General features: G+C 36.6%; 2 protein-coding genes across 12 annotated transcripts in view; one reads left to right on the forward strand and one right to left on the reverse strand.

Moving 5' to 3' along the window:
- Positions 1-13,247, forward strand: part of KAT2B (lysine acetyltransferase 2B) — a 45,875-nt gene extending 32,628 nt beyond the window's left edge. For 5 of the 9 annotated variants that reach the window (XM_026078137.1, XM_026078130.1, XM_026078129.1 and 2 more), the window contains 7 exons: positions 2,879-2,989; positions 4,691-4,834; positions 6,481-6,595; positions 7,346-7,382; positions 7,644-7,707; positions 7,805-7,889; positions 12,859-13,247. In XM_026078137.1, coding sequence (XP_025933922.1) covers positions 2,879-2,989; positions 4,691-4,834; positions 6,481-6,595; positions 7,346-7,382; positions 7,644-7,707; positions 7,805-7,889; positions 12,859-13,052 — 750 coding nt within the window. In that variant the 3' untranslated portion in view covers positions 13,053-13,247. Of the gene's footprint in view, positions 1-2,878; positions 2,990-4,690; positions 4,835-6,480; positions 6,596-7,345; positions 7,383-7,643; positions 7,708-7,778; positions 7,890-10,450; positions 10,503-12,858 lie in introns of those variants that run through there. The other 4 variants (XM_026078132.1, XM_026078133.1, XM_026078134.1 and 1 more) reach the window with 4 other exon arrangements.
- A 252-nt stretch (positions 13,248-13,499) lies between these two features.
- SGO1 (shugoshin 1) lies at positions 13,500-21,729 on the reverse strand. Of its 3 annotated transcripts, none has more exons than XM_026078139.1 (9): positions 21,549-21,729; positions 20,776-20,918; positions 20,494-20,690; positions 20,066-20,167; positions 19,334-19,398; positions 19,045-19,196; positions 17,471-18,328; positions 16,944-17,109; positions 13,500-16,712 (listed from the first exon to the last, which is right to left on the reverse strand). In XM_026078139.1, the coding sequence occupies exons 2-9, from the start codon at positions 20,909-20,911 to the stop codon at positions 16,571-16,573; spliced, it is 1,818 nt and encodes a 605-aa protein (XP_025933924.1). In that variant the 5' UTR covers positions 20,912-20,918; positions 21,549-21,729; the 3' UTR covers positions 13,500-16,570. The 3 variants fall into 3 exon arrangements, with proteins under 3 accessions (XP_025933924.1, XP_025933925.1, XP_025933926.1); XM_026078140.1 differs by lacking the exon at positions 21,549-21,729 and adding an exon at positions 21,043-21,309; XM_026078141.1 differs by lacking the exon at positions 21,549-21,729 and having other exon boundaries at positions 19,045-19,193; positions 20,776-21,309.
- Positions 21,730-22,033: the final 304 nt, after the last annotated feature.

A 22,033-nucleotide genomic window follows, 5' to 3' on the forward strand; every position in this document is an offset into this window, starting at 1 on the left:
TTGACTGAAATAAGTATTGATTGTGTGTGACAGTAATTTATATTAAACTACTTTGTGATGTTAAATGACTTCAGTGAAAATGAGATATCAAAAAAAAAATTAGATATACTTTTGCATCTCAGAATAAGCACACACACCATTCTATAAACTCTCTTGAGTTCAATTTTGCAAAATGTTCTCAAAGTGTTGAGAAGTGGCTGTTATGTTGAAAGAATGTAGAGCACTAAATATAGGAGGAAATGTTCRCTCCCCCCTCCCCGGCCGAGGACTGCAGGTAGATCTAACTTTGACTATTTGATTCAGGATTTTGCCTTTAGATGGTGCTATGTATTTTTCAGTTGAAACTGGTGCAGCTGAGGTGTGGATTAATTCAGAGTTTGTAACAGTTGAATGTGCAGAAATTGTGTGCTCTGTTTTGAAGCAAAGAGCTCTGGATGTGGAAGGGTAACACAGTGGGAGTTGAAAGTCTGTGACAACTTTTAGTACTTCTGTTATAATTGATTTTATTAAACTTCAGTGCTAGAGAGAAACACTCATGTACTTAGCAGTGGCCTATCATAAAAGCAACCAAAGTGTTTTAGCAAATGTGAACAATAATAGAACATTCGTTAGGTATGTCTATTCTAAGCCTAAATCATTCATGAAAGGTGTTTTCTTATACTAAAACAACCAACCGCACTGCAGAAGTTAAACTGTGTGTTGTAGTTCTCTAGGGTAACCTTTCAGAATGTAATACAGCAAACAAAGGACTCTTCAGAGTGCCTAAGTTGCATATATGTACAAGCATCTTAATGCACAATTTCTTCTGTTACACTTTGGGGTGCCTCATCGCATGTGCATTTCAGGTGACTATTTCTGAAAACTGGCCTTCCCACATTCCTTTTTGAGCAAGGTGGCCCCTATCAGCAGGTAATTGAGGAAAAAGTAAATGTTCACAGATGGGTCTCACTGCCTACTCTTGGTGGAAAGAACTTCATATTTTAATTCAATGTGAGGCTGGGCTAAGGAAGATGGGTACTGTTTTGCTTTACAGTTAATCTTTAAAAGCTGAAGTGGCTTCAAGGTAGTTTGACCCCATGTTATAAAATTATTTTAAATTTTACTGTACATGACTTAGTTTCCCTTTAGGATTATTAGACTTTGAGAAGTGTTTGTGCAGATGAATAAACTCTGGGAAAGCTATAAAAATGATAGATCAACAGAAAATGTTTGAACTAATTATCGTAATTGCTGGAATTTCTGTGAGGCACAAAGTTGACATTTGTTATCAGAGGTTAGATGCTTGAGAATTACTGGAATGTATTGCAGTGTTTCAGGTGTAAATAAAATGCCAGTCTCATACACGATTCCTTTCATCCCATTGATGAGAGGAAAATAAAGAACTTGGCTAGCTCATGTACTTCTAGTTTGAATTTAAGGAAAACAGTTTTCATAAAAAAAAAAAAAAAAGTCATTTCGGAGTTTGTCCTCTTTAAAGAATTCTTGAGAACTTGAGTTTGCAGTTAGAAGGTCCCTTCAGATCTTGAGCACTTCTGAGTTCTAGGAAATGCTGTGCCACTTAACTCGCCATCAGGTGTCAAGCCACTTCTTTGTATTGGATACCATGCATGATGTGTGCCGCTTTGACAAGTGAAACATATGGCTTTTAATGGCTTCCTTAAGTTAGATATATGAGATCCTCATTTTGACTATCTGAATGACAGATGCTCAAAACACTAGCTGGAAAGGAAAGATTAATGCACAAATTTTGTACATAGAGTGGTAGGTTTTTCAAGAGTGTGTCATCATTATTTATTTWTTTTTTTTTTAATTCAGCTTCCAGCACTTACTTAACTTGGTTTTATCTGATTGTTTCCAGCTTTGAGGCTATTAAATTGTGAATCAGAATTATGTATTTTCTAATTTATTTTTCTGTCTTATGTACATAAGTAAAAAATTTTCCCAGCATTCAAGAAAAGAGTACCCAAAAGCATTCTGTGTATGTTTCTGTAAGTATCCAATTATTGTCCATGATGTTAACAATTGGAACATGTGCAGGAACAGCACATTTTTATGGGCTTTCCTRTCTGTTTTACATTTCCTCATCTTGAAGCAGAAGGGGAGAACTATAGCTTACTTGGAAATGTGAATAAGTGGAACCTTCTATTTACTTTGGGACTAAATGAAAATGGGAATTATTCCTGTGTGCAGTCAGAAGGCATTTATTTGATTGTGGACTTAATAATTTTCTGCTTCTTATTATGGTAATAACTGTTTCAGTATTCCCTTTTATGCCTTATGATAAGATTATAAAATCTTTGAGGCAGAGGCTATTTCTGTTACAGGTGTAAAGAAGTTAATAAGATAGAGGCCTCATCTCAGACTGGGGTTCTTCTAGAAGCAATTGTTTTGGCATTCCCACTGCCTTGTAATTTTGAAATGATATGGCTAAGAAAGAATGCCCTCATATTAAAACATATGTAGTTTTGTTAACGGTGAAATATGTCATCATAAATAGTTGATATTTAAGTTAAAAGACAAAAAACTGTGTTTACCTTGAAGTACAACTTCCAGAGCAACATACCTCTTTAGAGTCACACTATACCCATAGAGAGAGTCCGGACTGTGGTCTCTTTTAGATTAAAAAGGAATCAGAAACTAGAAGCTGTGACATTTTGTGTTTCCTGATGGGTGATAAAGATACCCTTCTAAGGCTGAAAACAGTTTGATCTTGGGTACACCTCACTAAGTTATTACCAGAAGATCTTTAGAATAGGATTTAGAGGAAAGACTGTGTTTTGAAATCCCTGTAATATGTAATAACCCTTGGTCCACAGCTTCTAACGTGTACAAACCCAAAAGGTTTCATAATAGCTTTTTCCTCATGTATTTCACACAGGGTTATGGAACTCACCTAATGAATCATCTGAAGGAATACCACATTAAACACAACATTCTCAGCTTCCTCACATATGCAGATGAATATGCTATTGGCTACTTCAAAAAACAAGTAAGTCAATCTAAGAAATAGCTTGATGTGAGAAGTAAACATCTAGTAATGATGAGCTAAGCAACTTGGCACACTGAAGAATACACTTGGCATACTGGATAAAATGCATAGTGTGATTTTGTGTGTAAGATGTATTTTTTTTTTAACCTACAAAACATGCTCCGTGTTTATCTAGTATGGTATTGGCTTCTAATAAATTTTATTTTGAGGGAATCTTATGACTGTAAGTGTACTGTATAGCCTGTAATTTGTCAAGTCTTAACAACACAGTAAAATATGACTAGGCTGCCTCTGGACTTTCTCCATTCACTTCCTTCACTGATTCTGGAAGAAGCATAAGGTTGGACCAGACATACTGTCTACAGGCTAGAACTTACCTATCTTGTGCTCACAGCTGCTCGTGATTTGAATCATGAGGTTCAAGTTCAGGAAAGAGTGTGATGTCTAATCTGTCAAATAGATTCAGTAGATTAAATAGATATCAACTACCTGGTTGGAGGGTACAGTGAAGATGGAGCCAGACTCTTCAGAGGTGTACAGCAGTAGAACTAGAGGTGGTGGACACAAGTTGGATTGTGTGAAATTCCAATTAGGTATAAGGAGATTTTATATATATATATATATATATATATATATATATATATATATATATTTAAACCATGAGGGTGGGGAAATACTGGAAGACATTGCCTGGAGAAGTTGTGGAATCTCTGTCCTGAGAAGTGCTCAAGCCTGGGCTGGACACGGCCCGGAGAAACCTGATGTGATAAGACCCGCTCTGAACAGTGTGTGGGACTAGATGACCTCTGGAGGTCTCTTCCAACCTCAACATTCTGTGATTCTATGAATATAACTAGTACAACTCATTCTTTGCACATTCAAAATAAATAAAAGATAGGCTTGTTTTCTGCTCTCAGATCAGTGCAGACAGACCCTTTTCACCTCTGAAATATCCCTTCCCCAATCTGAAAGTTGCTTAGTCTCCATGTACATTTGGTTGCAGAAATGAAGCCTTTGATGGTAAATTGTAATGCAGAAGTATTGGTTGGGTTTCTGATTTTGACTGAGGTCTCATAGATACCACTACAACAAAAGAATAAAATGTAGCCATGGTGTGAGTCCTAATCTGCTTTTTTTTTTTTTTTTGTCTTGGTTAATACTTTGGGGAGTTTTTTTGTTTTGTTTTTTTCTTTTCATTTACCTTTTGAACTACACAAGACTCTAATATAACCTTTGGAACTTTTCTTAGGGTCTGGTATCTTATTTTTTCACTTCAAATACAAATGTAAAAAATGTCATTGTTCTTTCTGGCTCTGATATAGCTGTAATCTTTGGACAAAGGTCTCATTGACTTCAACAGAGGCTCTCCTTAACTGACAGCTACAGTACTGGCATCTTTTAATATTAAAATATAAAATTATTGGAAAACTCCAGGAAATTTGTCTGGAGTAAAAATCTTTTCCTCCATCTCTTTACGTCCTTTCTCCCCTTCCTCTTCCTATGCCTATAAGCAATTAACTATTATATCAAGTGACTCTGTTAAGAAGGTGTTTGCAATACTGTAAACCATGGTTTGTAACTTTTTCCATCATATCGTCTGTATTTTAATGTTATGATGTTGTAAATCTTCCTAGTTTTTCATTTCAAACTGATATAAAAAGAAAATGGCATCATGACAGATTACGTTTATTTTTTCTGCAGGGTTTCTCCAAAGATATTAAAGTACCAAAAGCAAAATATGTTGGCTACATCAAAGATTATGAAGGTGCCACGTTAATGGGATGTGAATTAAATCCAAGGATTCCCTACACAGAGTTTTCTGTCATCATTAAAAAGCAAAAAGAGGTAAAGGCCGAAATGAAGAACTGAACAATATCATCAACAGACATTTCCAAAATCACACATTTAAGATGATTTCTTAGTTTTAAAATGGTTCAGTCAGTGTTAGATTACATCTTTGCTTTGGTACTTAAAACATTAGATGGTATATTTTATTAATTAGAGTAGTTCTTTTAGTCAAGTCTCCGTGCCATAATTTTTGCAGTTGAAGCATTAAATTCTACTTTTTTAGCCTTACCATAACAGAAATGTGGAAAAGCACTGATATTTTGAGCAGTATATAATAACTGAATGTATTCATTTTAGATGATAGCTAAGCAAAACTTTGTGAGATTTTTTTTTTGATTTACTCTGCAGCTTTCTAAAATTTTTTTTTCCAATCACTGTAGTGTTCATTAAAGGTGACCTTTGAATAGAGTGTTTGTACCACATGTCCTGTGCTTACCCGAAAGAAAGGTTTTATTGATTTATTTATGCAAGTAATGCAAAAATCAGGCATTGTCTTACATTCCAGGCTGTCAATTTTCAGGTTAATGTGGTATGTCCTTTACTTAGCCCACCATAGTTTTCCATATAAAAAAGGCAGTTTATTAGCAGAATAATAATGAAGAAATTTCCTGCTTTGTTTAAACACCCTCCTGGGTATTGAAAAAAATATAAATTACAAGGGTAACTTTTTCTTTCAAGGTTCATCTAATCTCACTATTTCTTTCTTTCTTTTTTTTTTAAAAAGCTTCTTTATCAAACAATCATTTTCCTTCTAACAGAACTATATGGCCCATGCTGCAGAAGGAAAAACTGTCTGAGGGCTATGCATTTTTTAGGTCACAAAAACTTCTTACTTTCACTCATTGGGAAAGTATTGGTCAGTAATGTCCATMTAGCACAAGTCATTTTTCCCCTCTCATTTCTGCTTGGTTGGGTTGGGTTATTCTTCAGATCCCAGCCTGCTGCGGGACCTGTCACCTTTCCCTTGGGGAAGGAATGTTGTGGAGGGAAAAACAGACTTGTCTCTTCATACTGCGTGTTAGTCTGTTACAGAGGCTCAGCTGAGGCGGGCTCAACTGCAGCAATACCGTTCTAGGCCCAAACCATTGGTGTGTCACTTCTGAAAATGTGATTTAAGAACTTAAGTTAGTTTTGAAGATTGTGGCTCTGGGGCAGCTTTATTAGTATATGCTGTTTTGCGGTCTTCACGCTCTGATTTGGTGGACTCTCCATATTGTTCCAAAGCAACTGAAAACATCCCACTTGGCAGTAAAGTGCCTTGCTCCTCCAGAGATCCCATGTCCACCAATGTTAGAAAGAAAGCTATTATTATACAGTGATCTATGATTACTATTGTATCGTCTCTGAGAAGAAATATATACTCCTTGAAGTGTCTATTAGAGTTGCCCATTTGATACCCAGACTACAGATCGGAGGGGTTATTTTTTCTGCTAGCCTCGTCTCCAGAATCAGTGTTTGGCCAGGTGGCTCATTGCTGTTACTCATCAACTTTAGTGGTAGCCTTGGATGTACAGACTATAAGATCAAAATGCTAGTGTGTTTCTGTTCATCGCATTTTTGTATTAATCCTCTGTGGTTCACCTTTTAGCAAACTCTGTGTCTTGCCTCAAGCTCTTTCTTGTTTCTCTGCTTCGTTATTACAGATAATTAAAAAGCTGATAGAAAGGAAACAAGCTCAGATTCGAAAAGTCTACCCTGGCCTTTCTTGCTTCAAAGATGGAGTACGACAGATTCCTATAGAAAGCATTCCTGGAATTAGTATGTATCAACATGTTTTAATGTAGAGCAGAAGTAGAACAGCCCAAGAAAGGTTGAAGACYAGAAACACTAATATAGCCATGTATTGCTTTTTGATGATATAATTGTTTTGATCTGTTAATTTGATTTCTGTGAAGATTGTTATGTTTCTACTGTAATTACTGTCTTCAGGACTTCCCCAAGGCATCCCAGGCTAGTGTTCTTTTATGTACACGTTTAATTTTGTTTATATGTGATGCCTCTCTGTTTTGTATCACAGTATAGTCAGCAATTTCCCTCTGGCACCACTGTTATGCACTGTTATGTTCAGGGATGAATTCTGTGCTAAATATGGACCTATTTGGAATAGGACAAAACAGAATTAAAATTTAAGTATCATCTTTTTTTTCATCTCTCTCTTCTGCAATTTATTCTATGTCCCTATGGAAACATATAAGAGAACTTCAACATCACTTATCTTTACAAAGGTTGTAATAAAATATATATTGAATTATTTTAAAAAAATGTGTGTTTCCTGTAGGAATATTTTAGAATCTCTTGCAGTAGTCTGAAGAAAGGGTCATGTAGGAAATGAAATAGGCCTGGAAGCTAGATTGCTGTGGTTTTTATTAGGATTAGCTTTTATTAAAACAAACCAATTTTGTTTTGTGGCAGTGCTGAAATGGCTTATCTTTTTAGAGTTGCATTAACTCGGTTAACGCTTTGACCTCCTGTAGTTCTTGTATAATCTTTAATGTTTTTGGTGTACAGGAGAGACTGGCTGGAAACCAAGTGGAAAGGAGAGAGGGTAAGTGCTGCACAAAGAAAAGTGATGAAGCAGTTTTGAGACTTTGAGAAATGTCTTAAATGACTTTGAGAAAAGTCGTTTGAAATTTCCTTCCATCCATTGGAAAACAGAGATAAATAATCTGCAATGAATGAGCTCTTAAGTGTTTTTTTTGTTTTGTTTTCATAAAATGCTTGAATTGTTGGAGTTGCTTTTAGGTAAGGGGCACACTATGGAATGAAGTTTCAAACTAATCTTTTCATATTAATATTTTCTTTCAAGTAAAGAGCCCAAGGATCCAGATCAGCTTTACAGCACATTAAAAACCATCCTGCAGCAGGTGAAGGTGAGTGGTAGTTCTACTTTACCTTCTGTAAAGATTTTTAAATGATTTATAATATAGAGTTTCCATATTAGATACCTTACTTTTTTCTTTACCAAAGAGCCATCAAAGCGCTTGGCCCTTCATGGAACCTGTGAAGAAAACAGAAGCTCCTGGATATTATGAAGTTATAAGGTTTCCCATGGGTAATGACATTAACATTTTTTAAGTATAGAGTTTAAAAATCTTTATAGCTGGAGACTTAGCAGACAAGTAGCAATCTTATTGTTTCATATGTTAAAAGATATATTACTTGCAGCTCTGAAGTGCCAAGAATACAATGCTGTCATTTGAAATTTATGAGTATTTTGTGACCTTTGTGAAGCATTTATGGTATATACATGTGAAATCTTAGTATACCCTAGAGAGTCCTGGCAAGCTCTTAAACAATGCAGTCAGAAACTTTTGGGATTGAGCTAGTTTATGTATGTGAGCTATAAGAATATGTTCTTTTGTGTGGTAACTGGTCATTGCAGAGCCTATTGATAGGCTAAAAAATCTTGAGGCAAACTTTCAGGAATACCTGAGTGTTTGGATTGCTTTGAAAGGGTATTTAAGCTTCCTAAATCACATAGAGGAAACCTTTTCAAAAGTACCAGGTATTCTAATTAACACTTAATGTAGAGTTCACTTCAAATGAAGTTTAGCAAAGTGCTTCATGCAACTGATTATAAGAACCTGTTTTATAACTTTGAACTTTATTTTGGATCTGGTAAAGGTGTCTGTATCCTTTCCTTTTTTTTTTTTTTAAAATCATACAGCTATTGTTTATACAGTATTACTTGCAAAGGGAAGTGCACAAACACTAATAATGTTTTTCTTTGCTTTTGACTGGTGTGTCATATAATTTATATGATGATTCAGTGTGGTCCTAAACAGATGCTTGTTTCAATTTGTATTGTGACTGATTTAAAACTGAATCCTGGTATTTCTTCATTGTTTATGTAATACTCATCCCCATCTTTCTGATTACACTTTCTGTATTTTTAATGTTACTAGAGAATGAAATTCAAGTTCAGTGCAGATTATCATCAATCAGTTTCTCAGAGAAGGAGAGTGTTAGTAGAGTCCTTGATTGTGCCTACCAATTTGGCTTAACAGTTATTATATTCAACTAATCATTTCCAAAGAGCAGATAGATGCATACTTCATAAAAACAGCAGTCAGCTTCCTGTATCCCTGATGCAAATGTATTCTCTACCAACGAAGAAGAATAATGTTGTGCCACGACTTGGCAAAGTAGTCCTTTTCTGTTTTTCTGAGCAGAGGCTAAATGATTGTTTAATCTGAATACACCTTTCAGTGGTTATGAAGAACTTGCTGCCTGGGTTGGCAAGCCCAAAGTAGAAGTATTGTCTGTACTTTTTTTGCCCAGAGGGGCAAGGGGGTGAGGCAGGGGGTAGAAGCAGCTCTCATTTTAGGATTAAGCTGAGGTCTTTGTTTTGGTTTTCCTTTATTTTTTCAACTAAGGAASCCAGTGCAACTAACCCACATGTTGATTCATGATCAGCTGCTGCTTTCTTTCTGCTCTCATTACCAGCATACTGATATTGTACAAAAATCCCTGACGTAATTTCAATTAAAAAGAAACAGCATTGTTTTTTTTCTTGTGCTATCGAATACAAAACCTAACTTTTGTCTTTACATTTCTGTACAGACTAAATGGTAGGATGTTTGCGAGGTATGGCTGTAAGTTTTTTAACTACCTCCTAAGGTCACCTCTCATGTATGTAGGGCTTTTTTTTTCCTCCTGTTTTGTTAAGTGCTCCTGCAGCTTATTATTTTCAGAAGTACTGTTTTTTTTCCCTTGTTCATCTGTGATACGAAAGCCATATGGTCAAGTGGGAGATGGAGCCAAACTCTCCCTGTAGTCAGTGGAGAGGGATTTAACTGACCAGCCAGCCAGTGTCTGCTTTACAGTGAGCTGAGCAGCTCTCTAGATTCCATACTGTGATTAGGCTTTGGACATACAGTTCATATGTAGGCACTTAAATTTGAGACTTAATGGGAGCTGAATCTCATCTAGAGTTTCTTCCTTACAGCTGTAACAGTGTGCTGTGAGGCTTCATCAGACAAGCGTATTATGGCAAAACGTATAGTTTTGTCATATAAACATTTTTCTCAAAAAATAGATTCAGATAATTTTAAGGGAAACAAATGTTTAGCTAGACATTCAAATGATGAAAAGCATTGTGTGATTTAAGCATAGACTTGATGCAACTGTTTCACAATGCTTGAACTTTTTTGGCACACACAAGTTGCACTCATTTAACTACATCAATGCAGTCCCTTGCAGCAAGCCCCTTTATGATGATTTAGGAATGTCAAGTTGTTTTGTGTATGTTGATGATAAGGCATCTACTTAAATCAATTACTCCTAATCTGATTTAAATGTCCATACACGGAGTTTCTGAACAAACTTAATGAGTACAAACTTAATGAGGTTTTTCAGTTGGTAAGGCTTAACCATTCCCACTCAGAAGATTTAACTCTCAGCAGTTGGCTATTCATATAGCATGTCACTTTGGCGACTTTGAGCTTCTGGTTCTGTGTAAAGCAGGAGTGAAGCAGGATGAGACTAAAGTAGAAATCTCTTCATGTATTCAATGACAAATACCTCATTAAATGCCCAGAAATAATCCCTAAATTCTGCTCAAAATTTGGAGTTGTAATACAGTGTTTTTCATTTTGGTTCTTGGGATTCCAGGGAATGCTTCCAAAGGTCTGTAACTAAGACAAGGGGCCCTGCAAAATGAAAGGTGAAGAACCTTTGTTTTAATATGTTGTTTTCATATTAAAGTGTTATTTTCCTATTATGCTTACATGCACTCAAATTGGCTCTGGTATATTACCATAATTTTGCATTATTCTCTTGCATATTCCAACTTAACATATATGATAAATGCTTGAAAAATTGGTGACACATTAGCATTGACTTATTTAAAACATTTTTTTGCTACTGAGAGCTAGTGTCACATTCAAATGGTTTTTTTTTCTCCTAAGCAGTAAATGACGTATTGGAGGAGTCATTAATTGTGATTTTATTTTTCTTCAATAATGGCAATGTGAGATCTGAAATCACTGCATTAGTATTTCCCAAATGCTAGTACCTTGATGAGCTTTATTCAAAAGCTAAATAGAAATGCTTTTAGGCCAAGTACAAAAATGCTTCCAAACAGTTCTTGTAGAGATGGAACTGAGCAATTCGATAAGAACCTGAAAAGGTGCGTGTGGTTTATGAATCTGTTTTCTCAAGTGTTCAGTGTTGTTGTTTTTTTTCTTTATGAAGTACATGGAATGTTTAGCAAAAGAAATCAGATTAATCTGGGAATTTTAGTATCTAAGCAGTTTCATACTTTCCTAAACAGATGTTTGCTTTTCACATTTTGCTTAGATACTTGAAATCCTAGCTCACTATATCTATCACTATAATACCTTGACCTACATAAACATTATTGGTTCTAATTAGAAGAGGCCTAGCTGTATACTAACTGTATATGCCAGTAAAGAACTTCTGTTTTAATTACGTATTTTACTCTATAGGAATAGAGGCTTATTAATCAACTCTTACTTAAGGCAAATCTATTAGCAACATGGCATACTAGAATACATTCTGCAGAAGTCAGAGTCTGTCCTAATGGAAAATGAGGGAGGAGCTCAAGAATATTTTTTCTCAAAGTACTACCAAGAGCAATAAGCCTTCAGCTGCAAAGCAGTAAACAAATTCACTGTACCAGGTTACAGAATGACAATAACCAAGTATCAACTGAGAATTTTTGGCTTGTTATTAACCTTAAAAAAAAATTTTTTTTAGACTGCCCTTGCTTTTGCAAAACACTGTGTAACACTAGGGAATAGCAAATTATATATCACTGGAAGAGGTATTTGAGAGTATCCAGCAAAGTAAAAGATTTTCTTTTCTTAAATAATTCCCTGTTGTCATCTTGATAGTGCTTCTCCCTATTTTTCCAAATTCAAATCTTAAAAAAAAAAAAAAAAGAAAGAAAGAAAAAAAAAGAAAACCTTTGTAGGAAATAAAGGGACTTTCACTCTAATTTTATAGACACATCACTTTTGAAACTGTTCTATGTTCTGAGATTTAACTTCTTTCCTGTGGAGGTCTTTAGCTTCTGCTTTGCCTAGAGTGCTTGTTGGCAGTAAGACTTTTCTATTTTAGATATTTCTGTTAAGATTCACAAAGGTGCTGCTGAAGCCCGGACTCAAATACTGCTAAGAAATAGCTGTTAGAGCATCTGAGATGAGAAATGCCAAGGCATCCAGCACACCTCCCACTTCAGGATTCCTGTACTCATTCCTAGCACTTACAGTGTAGAACAAGTTTTAAAATGCCTCGTAAGAACTACCAGGAAATGAACTGTGTGGAGAACACTGAGGTGACTTATGTATTTTATGGATGATGGATTTTAGTATAAAGGAAAACATTTTTTAAAGAATTTTTTGTAAGGAATAGTAGTTTGTATGGTACTATGAAGGTGGGAGAGATCAATTCTTATGTCACTTTCAGACAGGGRTACATATCTATAACTTTGAAGCTATAACTAAAATATATGTAGATTACGGAAAAAATTAAATCTCTTCTTCAAAGCCACAAGTATTGCTTGCAGTATAGACATGTCTGCTTTCTGCTGTTTGCGCTGAAGCAAGTATGTTAGTTAACTTATATCCTGAGATGTCATCTGAATTCTTTACTTACATGCTGGTAAGGCCCCTGCCAGCAGAGTTCACAATAGCTGTGCCTCACATACACAGCAATTAATACCCACAGAAAACACAAAGTGTGAGAACAGAAAAGTGATGCTTTAATCTTAAAAAAACCAAAAACAAACAAAAAAAACCTAAAAAACCCAAACCTCTGTGTGAAATAATTCTTATAGTAAAATATTGCTTAGTTTTAGGGGCTCAACCGATGCTGTTTAAGTTAGTTTTCCCATGCATTTACAAGGTATCGGGATCAAAGCTTAGATTAGGGCAATTAATAATTCCAAATCCTAGCTTTGCCATCATTTCATTTTAAATGGCAAAGTAATATAAAAGGATATTACATACACAAAATGTATGACTCAAACAGTGCTAATCTATTTTTTTCCTGTACAGATCTCAAAACAATGAGTGAACGACTCAAGAATAGGTACTACGTGTCTAAGAAATTATTCATGGCAGACTTGCAGCGAGTCTTTACAAATTGCAGAGAGTACAACCCCCCCGAGAGTGAATACTACAAATGTGCCAATATACTGGAGAAATTCTTCTACACAAAAATTAAAGAAGCTGGATTAATTGACAAGTGACACTTTGTCTTTTTTACAACCAGTCAGTGTGCCTACTTTATGGGCAAGAGAAGCCGTTATATTTTGGAGCTATGGGACTTCAACTTTTCAAGAAACTTTTGTTTAATAATTAGCACTTTTAAAAACCTTTTTAGTTTTGCAAACATATTATATTGAAGTTACAAAAATTATTTTATTAAAATGCTTTATAATGTATTTAAAATTACTGAAAATTTCTTTTGTGTGGCCATTACAGTATGTTCATAAGTTTATCAGCTACAGCCTCAAAACATGTGGGAAATTGCACATGTTTGGGAATATGAAGAAAATTCCTAGACAATGAATGTGAATGCTATAGCTTACAGTATCTATTTGAAAGTTTTTTTTTTTTCTCCAGTAAAAAAAAAAAACAGTAAGGGAAAATAACGGTTTGGGDTGAGGGTCTGAAACATTTGTTTCATTATAGTGTTTTTTTTTTTTTTTAAATAAGATTTATTTTTAAAAGAATCAGCTGGTTGAGAAGCTGTGAGAGAAAAGCAGCCACTTCTGAGAAAGAACTCCTGAAATCTTTGATAGATGCAAGTTTTTCTATTGATTTGGGGTTTTGAGAAATATTTTACCTGCAAATTGCAATCTCATAACCACTAATGAAATAAAAATTTGGTTGGATGTATAATGTCATAGTGACTTGGCTTATGCAGGACGTAAGTACACAAAATAACTTCAGAAAATCCGGTTGGTATATATTAACTTAATTTTAATTGGCTTAGTAGGGATAAGGTTTTGATGCACTTCATGATCCACACCATTTCCTACTTTCAACTGATAAATTCTTTAGATTGTTAAAGTAGAGATAAAACAATTGTACACAAAACTAGTCAATATATGACAGCTTCTAGCTTATCTATTTCCCTCTGTGGTAAACTGGATTTTCTACCAAGCTTTATTGTAAATACTTATTAACTGTGATTATTTAGACCCAGGAACATATTAACATTTTACAACTCATGTTAGTATATCATCAAATTGAGTACATATATATATATATATATATACATAAAAAAATATTTTGCTGCTTACACTACATTTAAGAGGTACACCTAACTTCCTAATGGAGATCAGTACAGGCCTAAAAGCTGTCACTTGACATTTTCTAATTAAAGTTTATAACTGCTTTTGTGAAGAATAAATTTAACTTTTATTCTTGGTGTTTTGTATTTACAGGTGTTACACTGGTAAAGTTCAGTAGTGATAAGGTTGGAAAAAACAACCTTATGTTGTATCAAAGAATATATTCCTACAAAATGCCTGTGCAATGTTAAATTACAAGTTGATTCAATAAGTATGTCAGAACCTACCTGGAAGCAGTGTGGTACACAAGGTATTCAAAAATGTTAACACTAGAATTGCCTCAGTGCTTCATATGAAATTAGCCTGACCTACATTTGGATCTATAACTAAGGTACAGTGAGAGAGTTGTTTTATAGCCAGTACTGGATACTATAATCCTATTTTGTAGATTGGGCCTACAGATGCACCTGTTAAGCTTGRTATCCTGTGAAACTTTGTTATTTTCAGAGTAATTTTCTTATTGTCTTTCAATCAGATTGTCTCTTCTATATTGGAACATTTGTTTCCTAATTTAAAAATTAATATTTTCATAGATACTGTGCAATAAAGTTACAGTAGGATGTGGTTTTGCAAATGCTTTAACAGCTGATGAATTTTACATTTGTAAAATTAATATATTGCACTGGTACAGAATAGTTTTAAATTATATATATATACACACACAAAACCCTATTTTTTTGGTCTCTTCTTTCACTAATTTTTACACCACATATACACTGAATTTCACAAGTGTTCAGAAAGCCTAGCAGTTCATTGGGAGCACTTAAGTCATTATGGTATGCTAAACTGAGCTGAGAATTCAGTATAAAATGCTGTGAAGAGTCCAAATAGCATCCCCAGTTTCATACTAATTGAGCTACAGTGCTCTTTCAGTGCTCTGTGACCCCAGTTGCCTTAATACCTCAAACAATTCTTTGATTTACCTATGCAAAAGCTTTGATTTTTCCTCTCACAGAACATGCTCTTTGCTTTTTTTTTTTTTGCCCACTAAAGAGCCACATATTAACACCTACAAAAGTAAAATCCTGTCTGTTTTGAGCTTATACTTACCTACCATCAACTACAGTTACTCAAAGGGTACACTTACTTTGCATGCTGTAAATAAACCCTACACCTGTCCAATACCTGACAGGTAATGACAGAGTGTGAAGAGATGTCTTTTTATCTACCAGTGAAGATGTCACATAAGGGCATACCATGAATATTTCAGAGTATAGCAAGTAACTTCCAGAAAAGGCTTAGCCTTTTTCCTAGGGCAATTCCAGGAACACCAACCAAGAGGAATTAAAAATCCTTCCTACATGCGAGAATGAACTGCAGTGATTCTTCAAACTCACTCAAGCCAAAACCAAGTCCACTTGCTTCGGGCTGTTCTGCATATCAAGTTGCCTTCTGTCCCTAAGTAAACAGCAGTTGCAAGGCTCTGTTTGCTGAAAGAGTACCTGAAAATTAAGAAATCATTCTGCCTAAGTTCCTACAGTGCTAAAGGTTTACACTCAGATTTAGAATTTTAGGGTACCAGTGATCTTATGCCTAGTGAAGTGAGATTGGCAAGACTGTTGCCCACTTAACTGTGAATGCAGCTTTCCTCTTACTGTATTCATGATGTAACCCATTTATAGTTTTTAGATGTTTTATAAATAGGGCAAAGCACTCTTTTCACAACCGTCACAGAAAGTTAGACAAGACAAAACAAATTTAAGTTGTATTGGGTTTGTTAACTCGTGCATAGCCGTACCAACCAACTCTTAATTGCTACTTTTGAGCTCCAGCTACACAACCAAATTACTTGCTTCTGAACATGTTTATACTAAATAAAATGTGAGAGGAAGAACACTGTTTTGCAGTGTGCCTACAGCTGATGATGCTACTTAGAATATTACATTTGAAGCAGCAATAGAAGCCGTGCAAAAAGAATGCCAACCAATTCTGAGTTCCTTTCAACACTAAGACATTTATTATGAGCTTCAATATGAAACTACAACCTTGACATAAACAAGATCTGTACAAACATGATTGATTAAAAAAATCCAATGATCTTAAACACTTAAAATTCACCCATGCCCATCACTGTGACATCAAGTAGGGTATTAAAGTTATAAAATTATGTTCACTGTCTTTTCCATCAAATATTTCTGACATACCCRCAGACTCATATTGCAGGAATGCCTTCTCCCAAAAAGAGTTTGAACAGAATCATCTGAATTATGAAAGTAGTTTTGTGTCTTCAATATAAAATAATATTTCATTAAAAACAAGTCTCTGCATTAAAAATGAAAAACCTTAATTTTATATTCTTAGTATTAGACACCTAGACATAACTGCATATTGTATCAGATGTTATTGTGTAACAATTTCCTGGGTAAAAATTTCCTTTCTTCATGGTTTTGTGAGTGTGACAGGAAACCTCAACGACAACCAACAAATTTCTCGTTGTATTTTGACAGAGATTCTTTTTTAACAGAATGGCGTTTAACATCTTTTTTCTGCTTGAAAATTGGAGAATTCAAGAAATACGTATCTGTAAATGGATCTCCTCTCCTAAGCTTCCTGTAAAAATAATACAGCAAGATTGAGTTTTGTTTTCCGCCCTCCATTTAAAACATTTTAACTTCCAACTAGTAAGTTCAATTTTACATGAACTATTTCTTATTACTAACATCAGAGCCTTCTTTGAATGTTTTGTTAAGAACTTATTTGAAATTTTTAAGTAATTCCCTCAAATTCTCCATTTGATGGAGTGTCATGAACTTCATATCAACCTGAAATTAAGACACCTACCCTGCAATACTTGGTTCTTTATAGCTCACAGTAAGAGTACAGCTTCTCTTGCGTTTTGGAGCTGGAGATCCTTCGCTTTCTGGGACAACAAGCGCATTCCCAGTGAGGAGTGATGAAGCAGTGTTGGTAACATCAGAAAGACCACGAGATGGTTCAGAAGGCTCCCCTGCAAAAAAATTAAGGTATACTGTATCATTATTCATTTAAGATAATTCCAGCAAATACTGATCTTAAAAGGCAATGTCTAGGAATATACTAGACATGAAGTTAACTCTCAGCTGTACCTATTATCTCCCTCTTATTTACTCTTAATTTAATGGAAAAATGATCAACTTAAAATATTCAAGCTTTTTAATTTAATTTGCTATCAAGAAAGATAGTTAGAAGAATTAATTTAATGATTTTTACAAGATCATTCCAAGTGCATTTATGAAAGAAGCTAGATTTAAAAAGCTTAAATCCCTGAAACAATAGTGTACCTCAATAAAACATAAAAACAATAATTACAGAACAATTTCCAAACTTACTAATAGACTTGTCACTTGATTTACTGCTTTTAGTTTCTTTTTCGTTTTGGAGTTTCTGCTCACGCTGTGCCAGACATCTTTTAGATCTTGGTCTTGCATGGATTGGTGATGCATCTTTTTTGCCCACTGAACTCTTCCATTTTTTTGATTTACTCGTATAAGGTACATAGAGGCTATCATCTGAATCTTCTTCAATATTGCTTGACTCAGTGCTATCAGTTTCAGGTAAATATTCTTTGTCATCCGCACCAGTATCATCTGTGTCATTCACCTTATTTTGTCGAAAAGGTGTAACATGGACACACTCTTCAAAATGAAAGTCATAAGCATCACTGGAACCACCCAAGAAATCCAACTTTTCTCTGGAAGTCTCTTTACCCTGTCTTTTCTTTGATCTTGGTCTGGACGTATTTTTAGTCCCTTCCCGTTTCCCCTTCTGATGCTTTTCTCTCCTTACTTGAGAGTCTTCTCTGCTTTTATGCTCATGCTGTTTAAAATCAGATATGTTTTCTGAACTGAACTGGGCAGCTGCAGAATCTCTCTGCCTCAACACCAGCTCTGAACCTACCTTGTTTTTATTCAACTGAGAAATATCTGAATTTATGTTTTCTACAGTACATTTCTCTAGACTTTCCTCAAGTCTAATTTCATCCTGTTTAGAAAGCTCTCTTGTTGAATCAGGTGTTTCTGAATGGTCCAAGACACCAGTGCAAAGTTCATCATGAGTTCTCATTTTTGAATAGCGACGCCTAGTGGACACACTTTTTGGTAACATATTACCAAATCGCCTATCTTCACTTGAAGAAAGATTTTCCAACTCTGATGCTGCATTATCCAGATGGAAATCAGACGTTTGCCCTTGTAATTGAAGATGAAAATTCATATTAAGCTAAATATTTACAATCTGGAGAAGTTTTGTTCAAGTTCTGAAACTGTCAACAATTAGACTATTAGAATTTTTTCAGATTTGTGCAACCCAGTATATTGCAACCAAGATAACCTTTAAGACAGCCTCTGGAAAGCAGTTCTTAAGTATACTGCAGCTTGAGGATTTTCCTCCAAACTGCTATAGTTTGGAAAGGTTCTTCATATTTATTTATTTATATCCATTCATAAATAAATTATGATTTTTGAATTTATAAATGAATACAATTAAGTATACATGTATTTATGCTAATATTTGTAGTACTTTATATAAAATTTTCTATAGTTTATGTTTATTTTTATATTTATTTTCCTGTATATCTTTCTTCGTTAGCAGTCATTGATTGCATAAATGCTAATACACCTGTAAGGATGAATTTACTCTGCTGAGCAGTTTGGTAGATAATGAAACTAGATTGCAGGCATACAAAAGACATTTTCGAATTCTTTCCGCATTTTGCTAGGCATCTTCGTTCAAAAAGTTTACCTTTTGCTGACATTAACATCGACACTTTACAATAACAAGTGAAAATTATTTCATAATTACTTTAAAAGCAGTAATTATATTTTAAACTTATACTCACTTTTTTTTTTTTTAAAAAAAAAGTTCAAAATGGAATAATGTCTGATTTCTACTTAGATTTAGGTACCTTTGTCTGGAACTAGTTTGATTAAGGAAATGGTATTCTCAGATTCCTGGCAGATCTCTGACATAGAATGAGCTGGCTCATTTCCATCACTATCAGCCTCCATCTCCCTTCGAAGTATACAGTTATCTCCATTAGCAAATGGTGAACGCCTTCTTTAAAAGAAAAAAAATAAAATCAAATAGGACAATGAATTACTTATATTACATTGGATTTCTTCCCCTTTCTAGTCAGAAAACTTTACTGTTACCATTTTTTCAAACATAAATATGCATTAACAAAAGATACTCACACAGAACATATTTGTCCTATGACACCAGAATTATTTTCAAGCACTGAAGAAAACCCGCTCTGGTTCTGTCAACAAAATAGATCTTACTGTGATTAAACAGCTGAAGCACGTGTGCACCATATACAAATTTTAGACAGGAGCTAAGTTACACACAGAAGGGCCAAAGAGTCCCTTGACTGTTTTTACTTTATCTTATTTCCTAGAGACATTGCAGTTATCACTGCTTATTCAATTTCTAGTTTTTTTATCTGCTTAATACTGGCCAGTGAATTCCAAAGGAAAGTAAAAATTTCAAAGTTGGTTACGTTCCGAGATCAGCAATACCTCCTGATCTCTTCAACACTTGCACAGGCAGCAACCAGTTGGCAAACGCACAGAAGTGTTGTGTAATCTCACATACTCAGCTCCAGCAAGTCAACGCGTACTACCAGACCAGTCAAACAGCGGATGCAGGAAGGAACCATGAGGAAGACACAGGGGACACGAGACACAAAGCCACAGAAAATCAGGGTGCCTCGCTCACTTCATTAATAGAGTCGCGGTCCCACTAACAGCCTATTATACACCACCACAGTGGGACCCTGTCTCATACTGGGAAACGTAGGACCAATCTTGCATTCAAACTAAAGCTCAGATCTCAAAAATTGTGTGTATGTATGCTGGAGGAGAAGGGGAATAGGGTAAAGAGAATAATTAACGAGGAGTCCCCCACACAGAGGAAAAGGTACTTACATCTGTGGAACACAAATTCTTTGCTGGGCCAAGGAGATCAACTGAGTCCAGTAAATTCTGAGAAACTTTTGAAATGATCTCATTCAAGGCTGACAGTCGAGTCTAACAGAGAAAGAAGGCAAATAATATTTGCTACTGTTACATTCAACTACCCATGTAATATCCTCTCTGCAGTATTATAGCTAAACATGTATCTGGTATCTTCAACTGTGCTAAAAATACACAGAGCATAGATTTTGCTTACAGAAGAAAGTGTAACCAAAAATTATATAGTTACTGATCAGACCAGATGAAAATACAAGAAACCTATCAARTATATCAAGTTAGTTTTTCATGAAATATTGAAATTCATAAAGATACCAGAGGATTATTTAGGGTAGATTCTGATGTGCAGCTTCATTGAATTATAAAGATATTATAAAAAATACCTCAGCAGATCGCTGTGCTTGCTCAAACTTAAGTTTCCTTCGTAAATCAAACATCTGAACCTTCAGACCTTGATACTCTTCCCTTAAATGAAGAATGGTAGTTTGGGCTTCCCTCAGTTTGAGCTTTTCTTCTTGTAATGCCAGAGCTAGAGCTCTGTTATTTGCTTGGATACTCTTCATTTGCATGGAGCTGTTGGCTGCAACAAAAAAGTATTTCAACTTGGTTTAAAAAAAAAAAAAAAACTTATGAAGATTGAGATTTAAAATATTTAAGTATCTTACTTGCTATTTTGCACTTCACATTCGAGATCTGGTTAATTTTACCCAACCTTAACCATTTCTGATTTCTTTTCTCTTTCATTCGTTCTTTTATATCACTCAGACTGTCTTTGAAGGGCTTTTTCAAGTGTTCAGCCATCTTTTACCTTTCGAAATAAAAAGGACAAATAACTCAGTAAGCTGGTGTAGTATAGTACTCCCCAACACAAAGGAAAGCGCACAGAAAAGCAACAGAAAAGCTCGTGGTGCTTTTTAGATGTGTGTGCATACATAAAAGAGACCAACAAATGCAGGAACCACACAGAAATGGTCATTTTCAATTCAATTTTGGCCGAATGGCTATCGTCACGATCACCGACTACTGGAGCAACAAAGCGCGGCATGTCCGCTCCGAAGAGTGGGCTGAGGTCTCCACACGGAGCGGAGAGGCGGGCACTGAGTGGGCGGCGGCGGGCTGGAGCCGCGGGTGGGCCCGTCGCCGGGAGAGAGCAGGAGACCGCGGTGAAGGCGGCCGGCACCCGGCTCCTTCCCACGGACGGCAAGCCCCCACCCGCCCGCCCTGCCCCTCTGCGGGGGGGACGGCGACCGACCAGCCGCCTCTCCTCGGAAAGGCGCTGCCCCAAGAGGCGCCTCCCACGCGCGGCCCCGACGGAGGCGATCCCGCCCCGGCCACCGTTACCAGCCGCGGCCCGCCGTTGGCCCAGCGAGGGAAGCCCCACGGCCAGAGACCCCCCCCTTCTCCAGGCGCGGCGCGACCGGCCGGAGCCCCAGTTTGCCTGGCGATAGCAGCGGCAGCCACCGCCGCCTGTACGCTCGGTCCCAGACGGTGGCGGAGCGGCCCCGCGCGCGACCGGACCGCTGACAGTTGCGGCCGCTTCCCGCCGTTCAAAACCCGCGGCGGCGCCCTCGCATTGGCAGGAAGCAGCGCGTGGCGTCACACCACAGCGACCGCTCTCATCCGGGTCTTCTGCCAGAGCCTAGCCCTGCCCTCTCGGCGCGGCCCTCGGCGCCCCCGCCCCGCCCCGCCCCGCCCGCGAGGGGCGGTGCGGCCCCGCCCCCGCCGCGGCAGCCCCCGCTTGAGGCGGCCCCGGCGCGGCGCGCCCAGCCGTAGTTGTGGGACGCTCGCGTCGAGTCGGCGTCTATTTCCTCGTCACCGGCAGCTGCCTGGGGCGTCCGTTACCGGTCGTGCAAGGAACGGTCGCTCTCCGCGGGCTCCACCGCTGCTTCCGTGCACGGGCTTGCTCGCCCGCGCCGGCTCAGT

The sequence above is a fragment of the Apteryx rowi genome, unplaced genomic scaffold (assembly GCF_003343035.1).
Source record: "Apteryx rowi isolate R43461 unplaced genomic scaffold, aptRow1 scaffold_470, whole genome shotgun sequence".
NCBI lineage: Eukaryota > Metazoa > Chordata > Aves > Apterygiformes > Apterygidae > Apteryx > Apteryx rowi.

Bases quoted from the DNA above. Each gene is read 5' to 3' on its own strand.
- SGO1 (XM_026078139.1), bottom strand. From the start codon at position 20,911: ATGGCTGAACACTTGAAAAAGCCCTTCAAAGACAGTCTGAGTGATATA. The intron at 20,691-20,775 runs GTAAGATACTTA...TTTTTGTTGCAG, and splicing joins TGTGAAGTGCAAAATAGCAA to CCAACAGCTCCATGCAAATG. The intron at 19,197-19,333 runs GTGAGTATCTTT...TTTCTTTTAAAG, and splicing joins ATAGGACAAATATGTTCTGT to AAGGCGTTCACCATTTGCTA.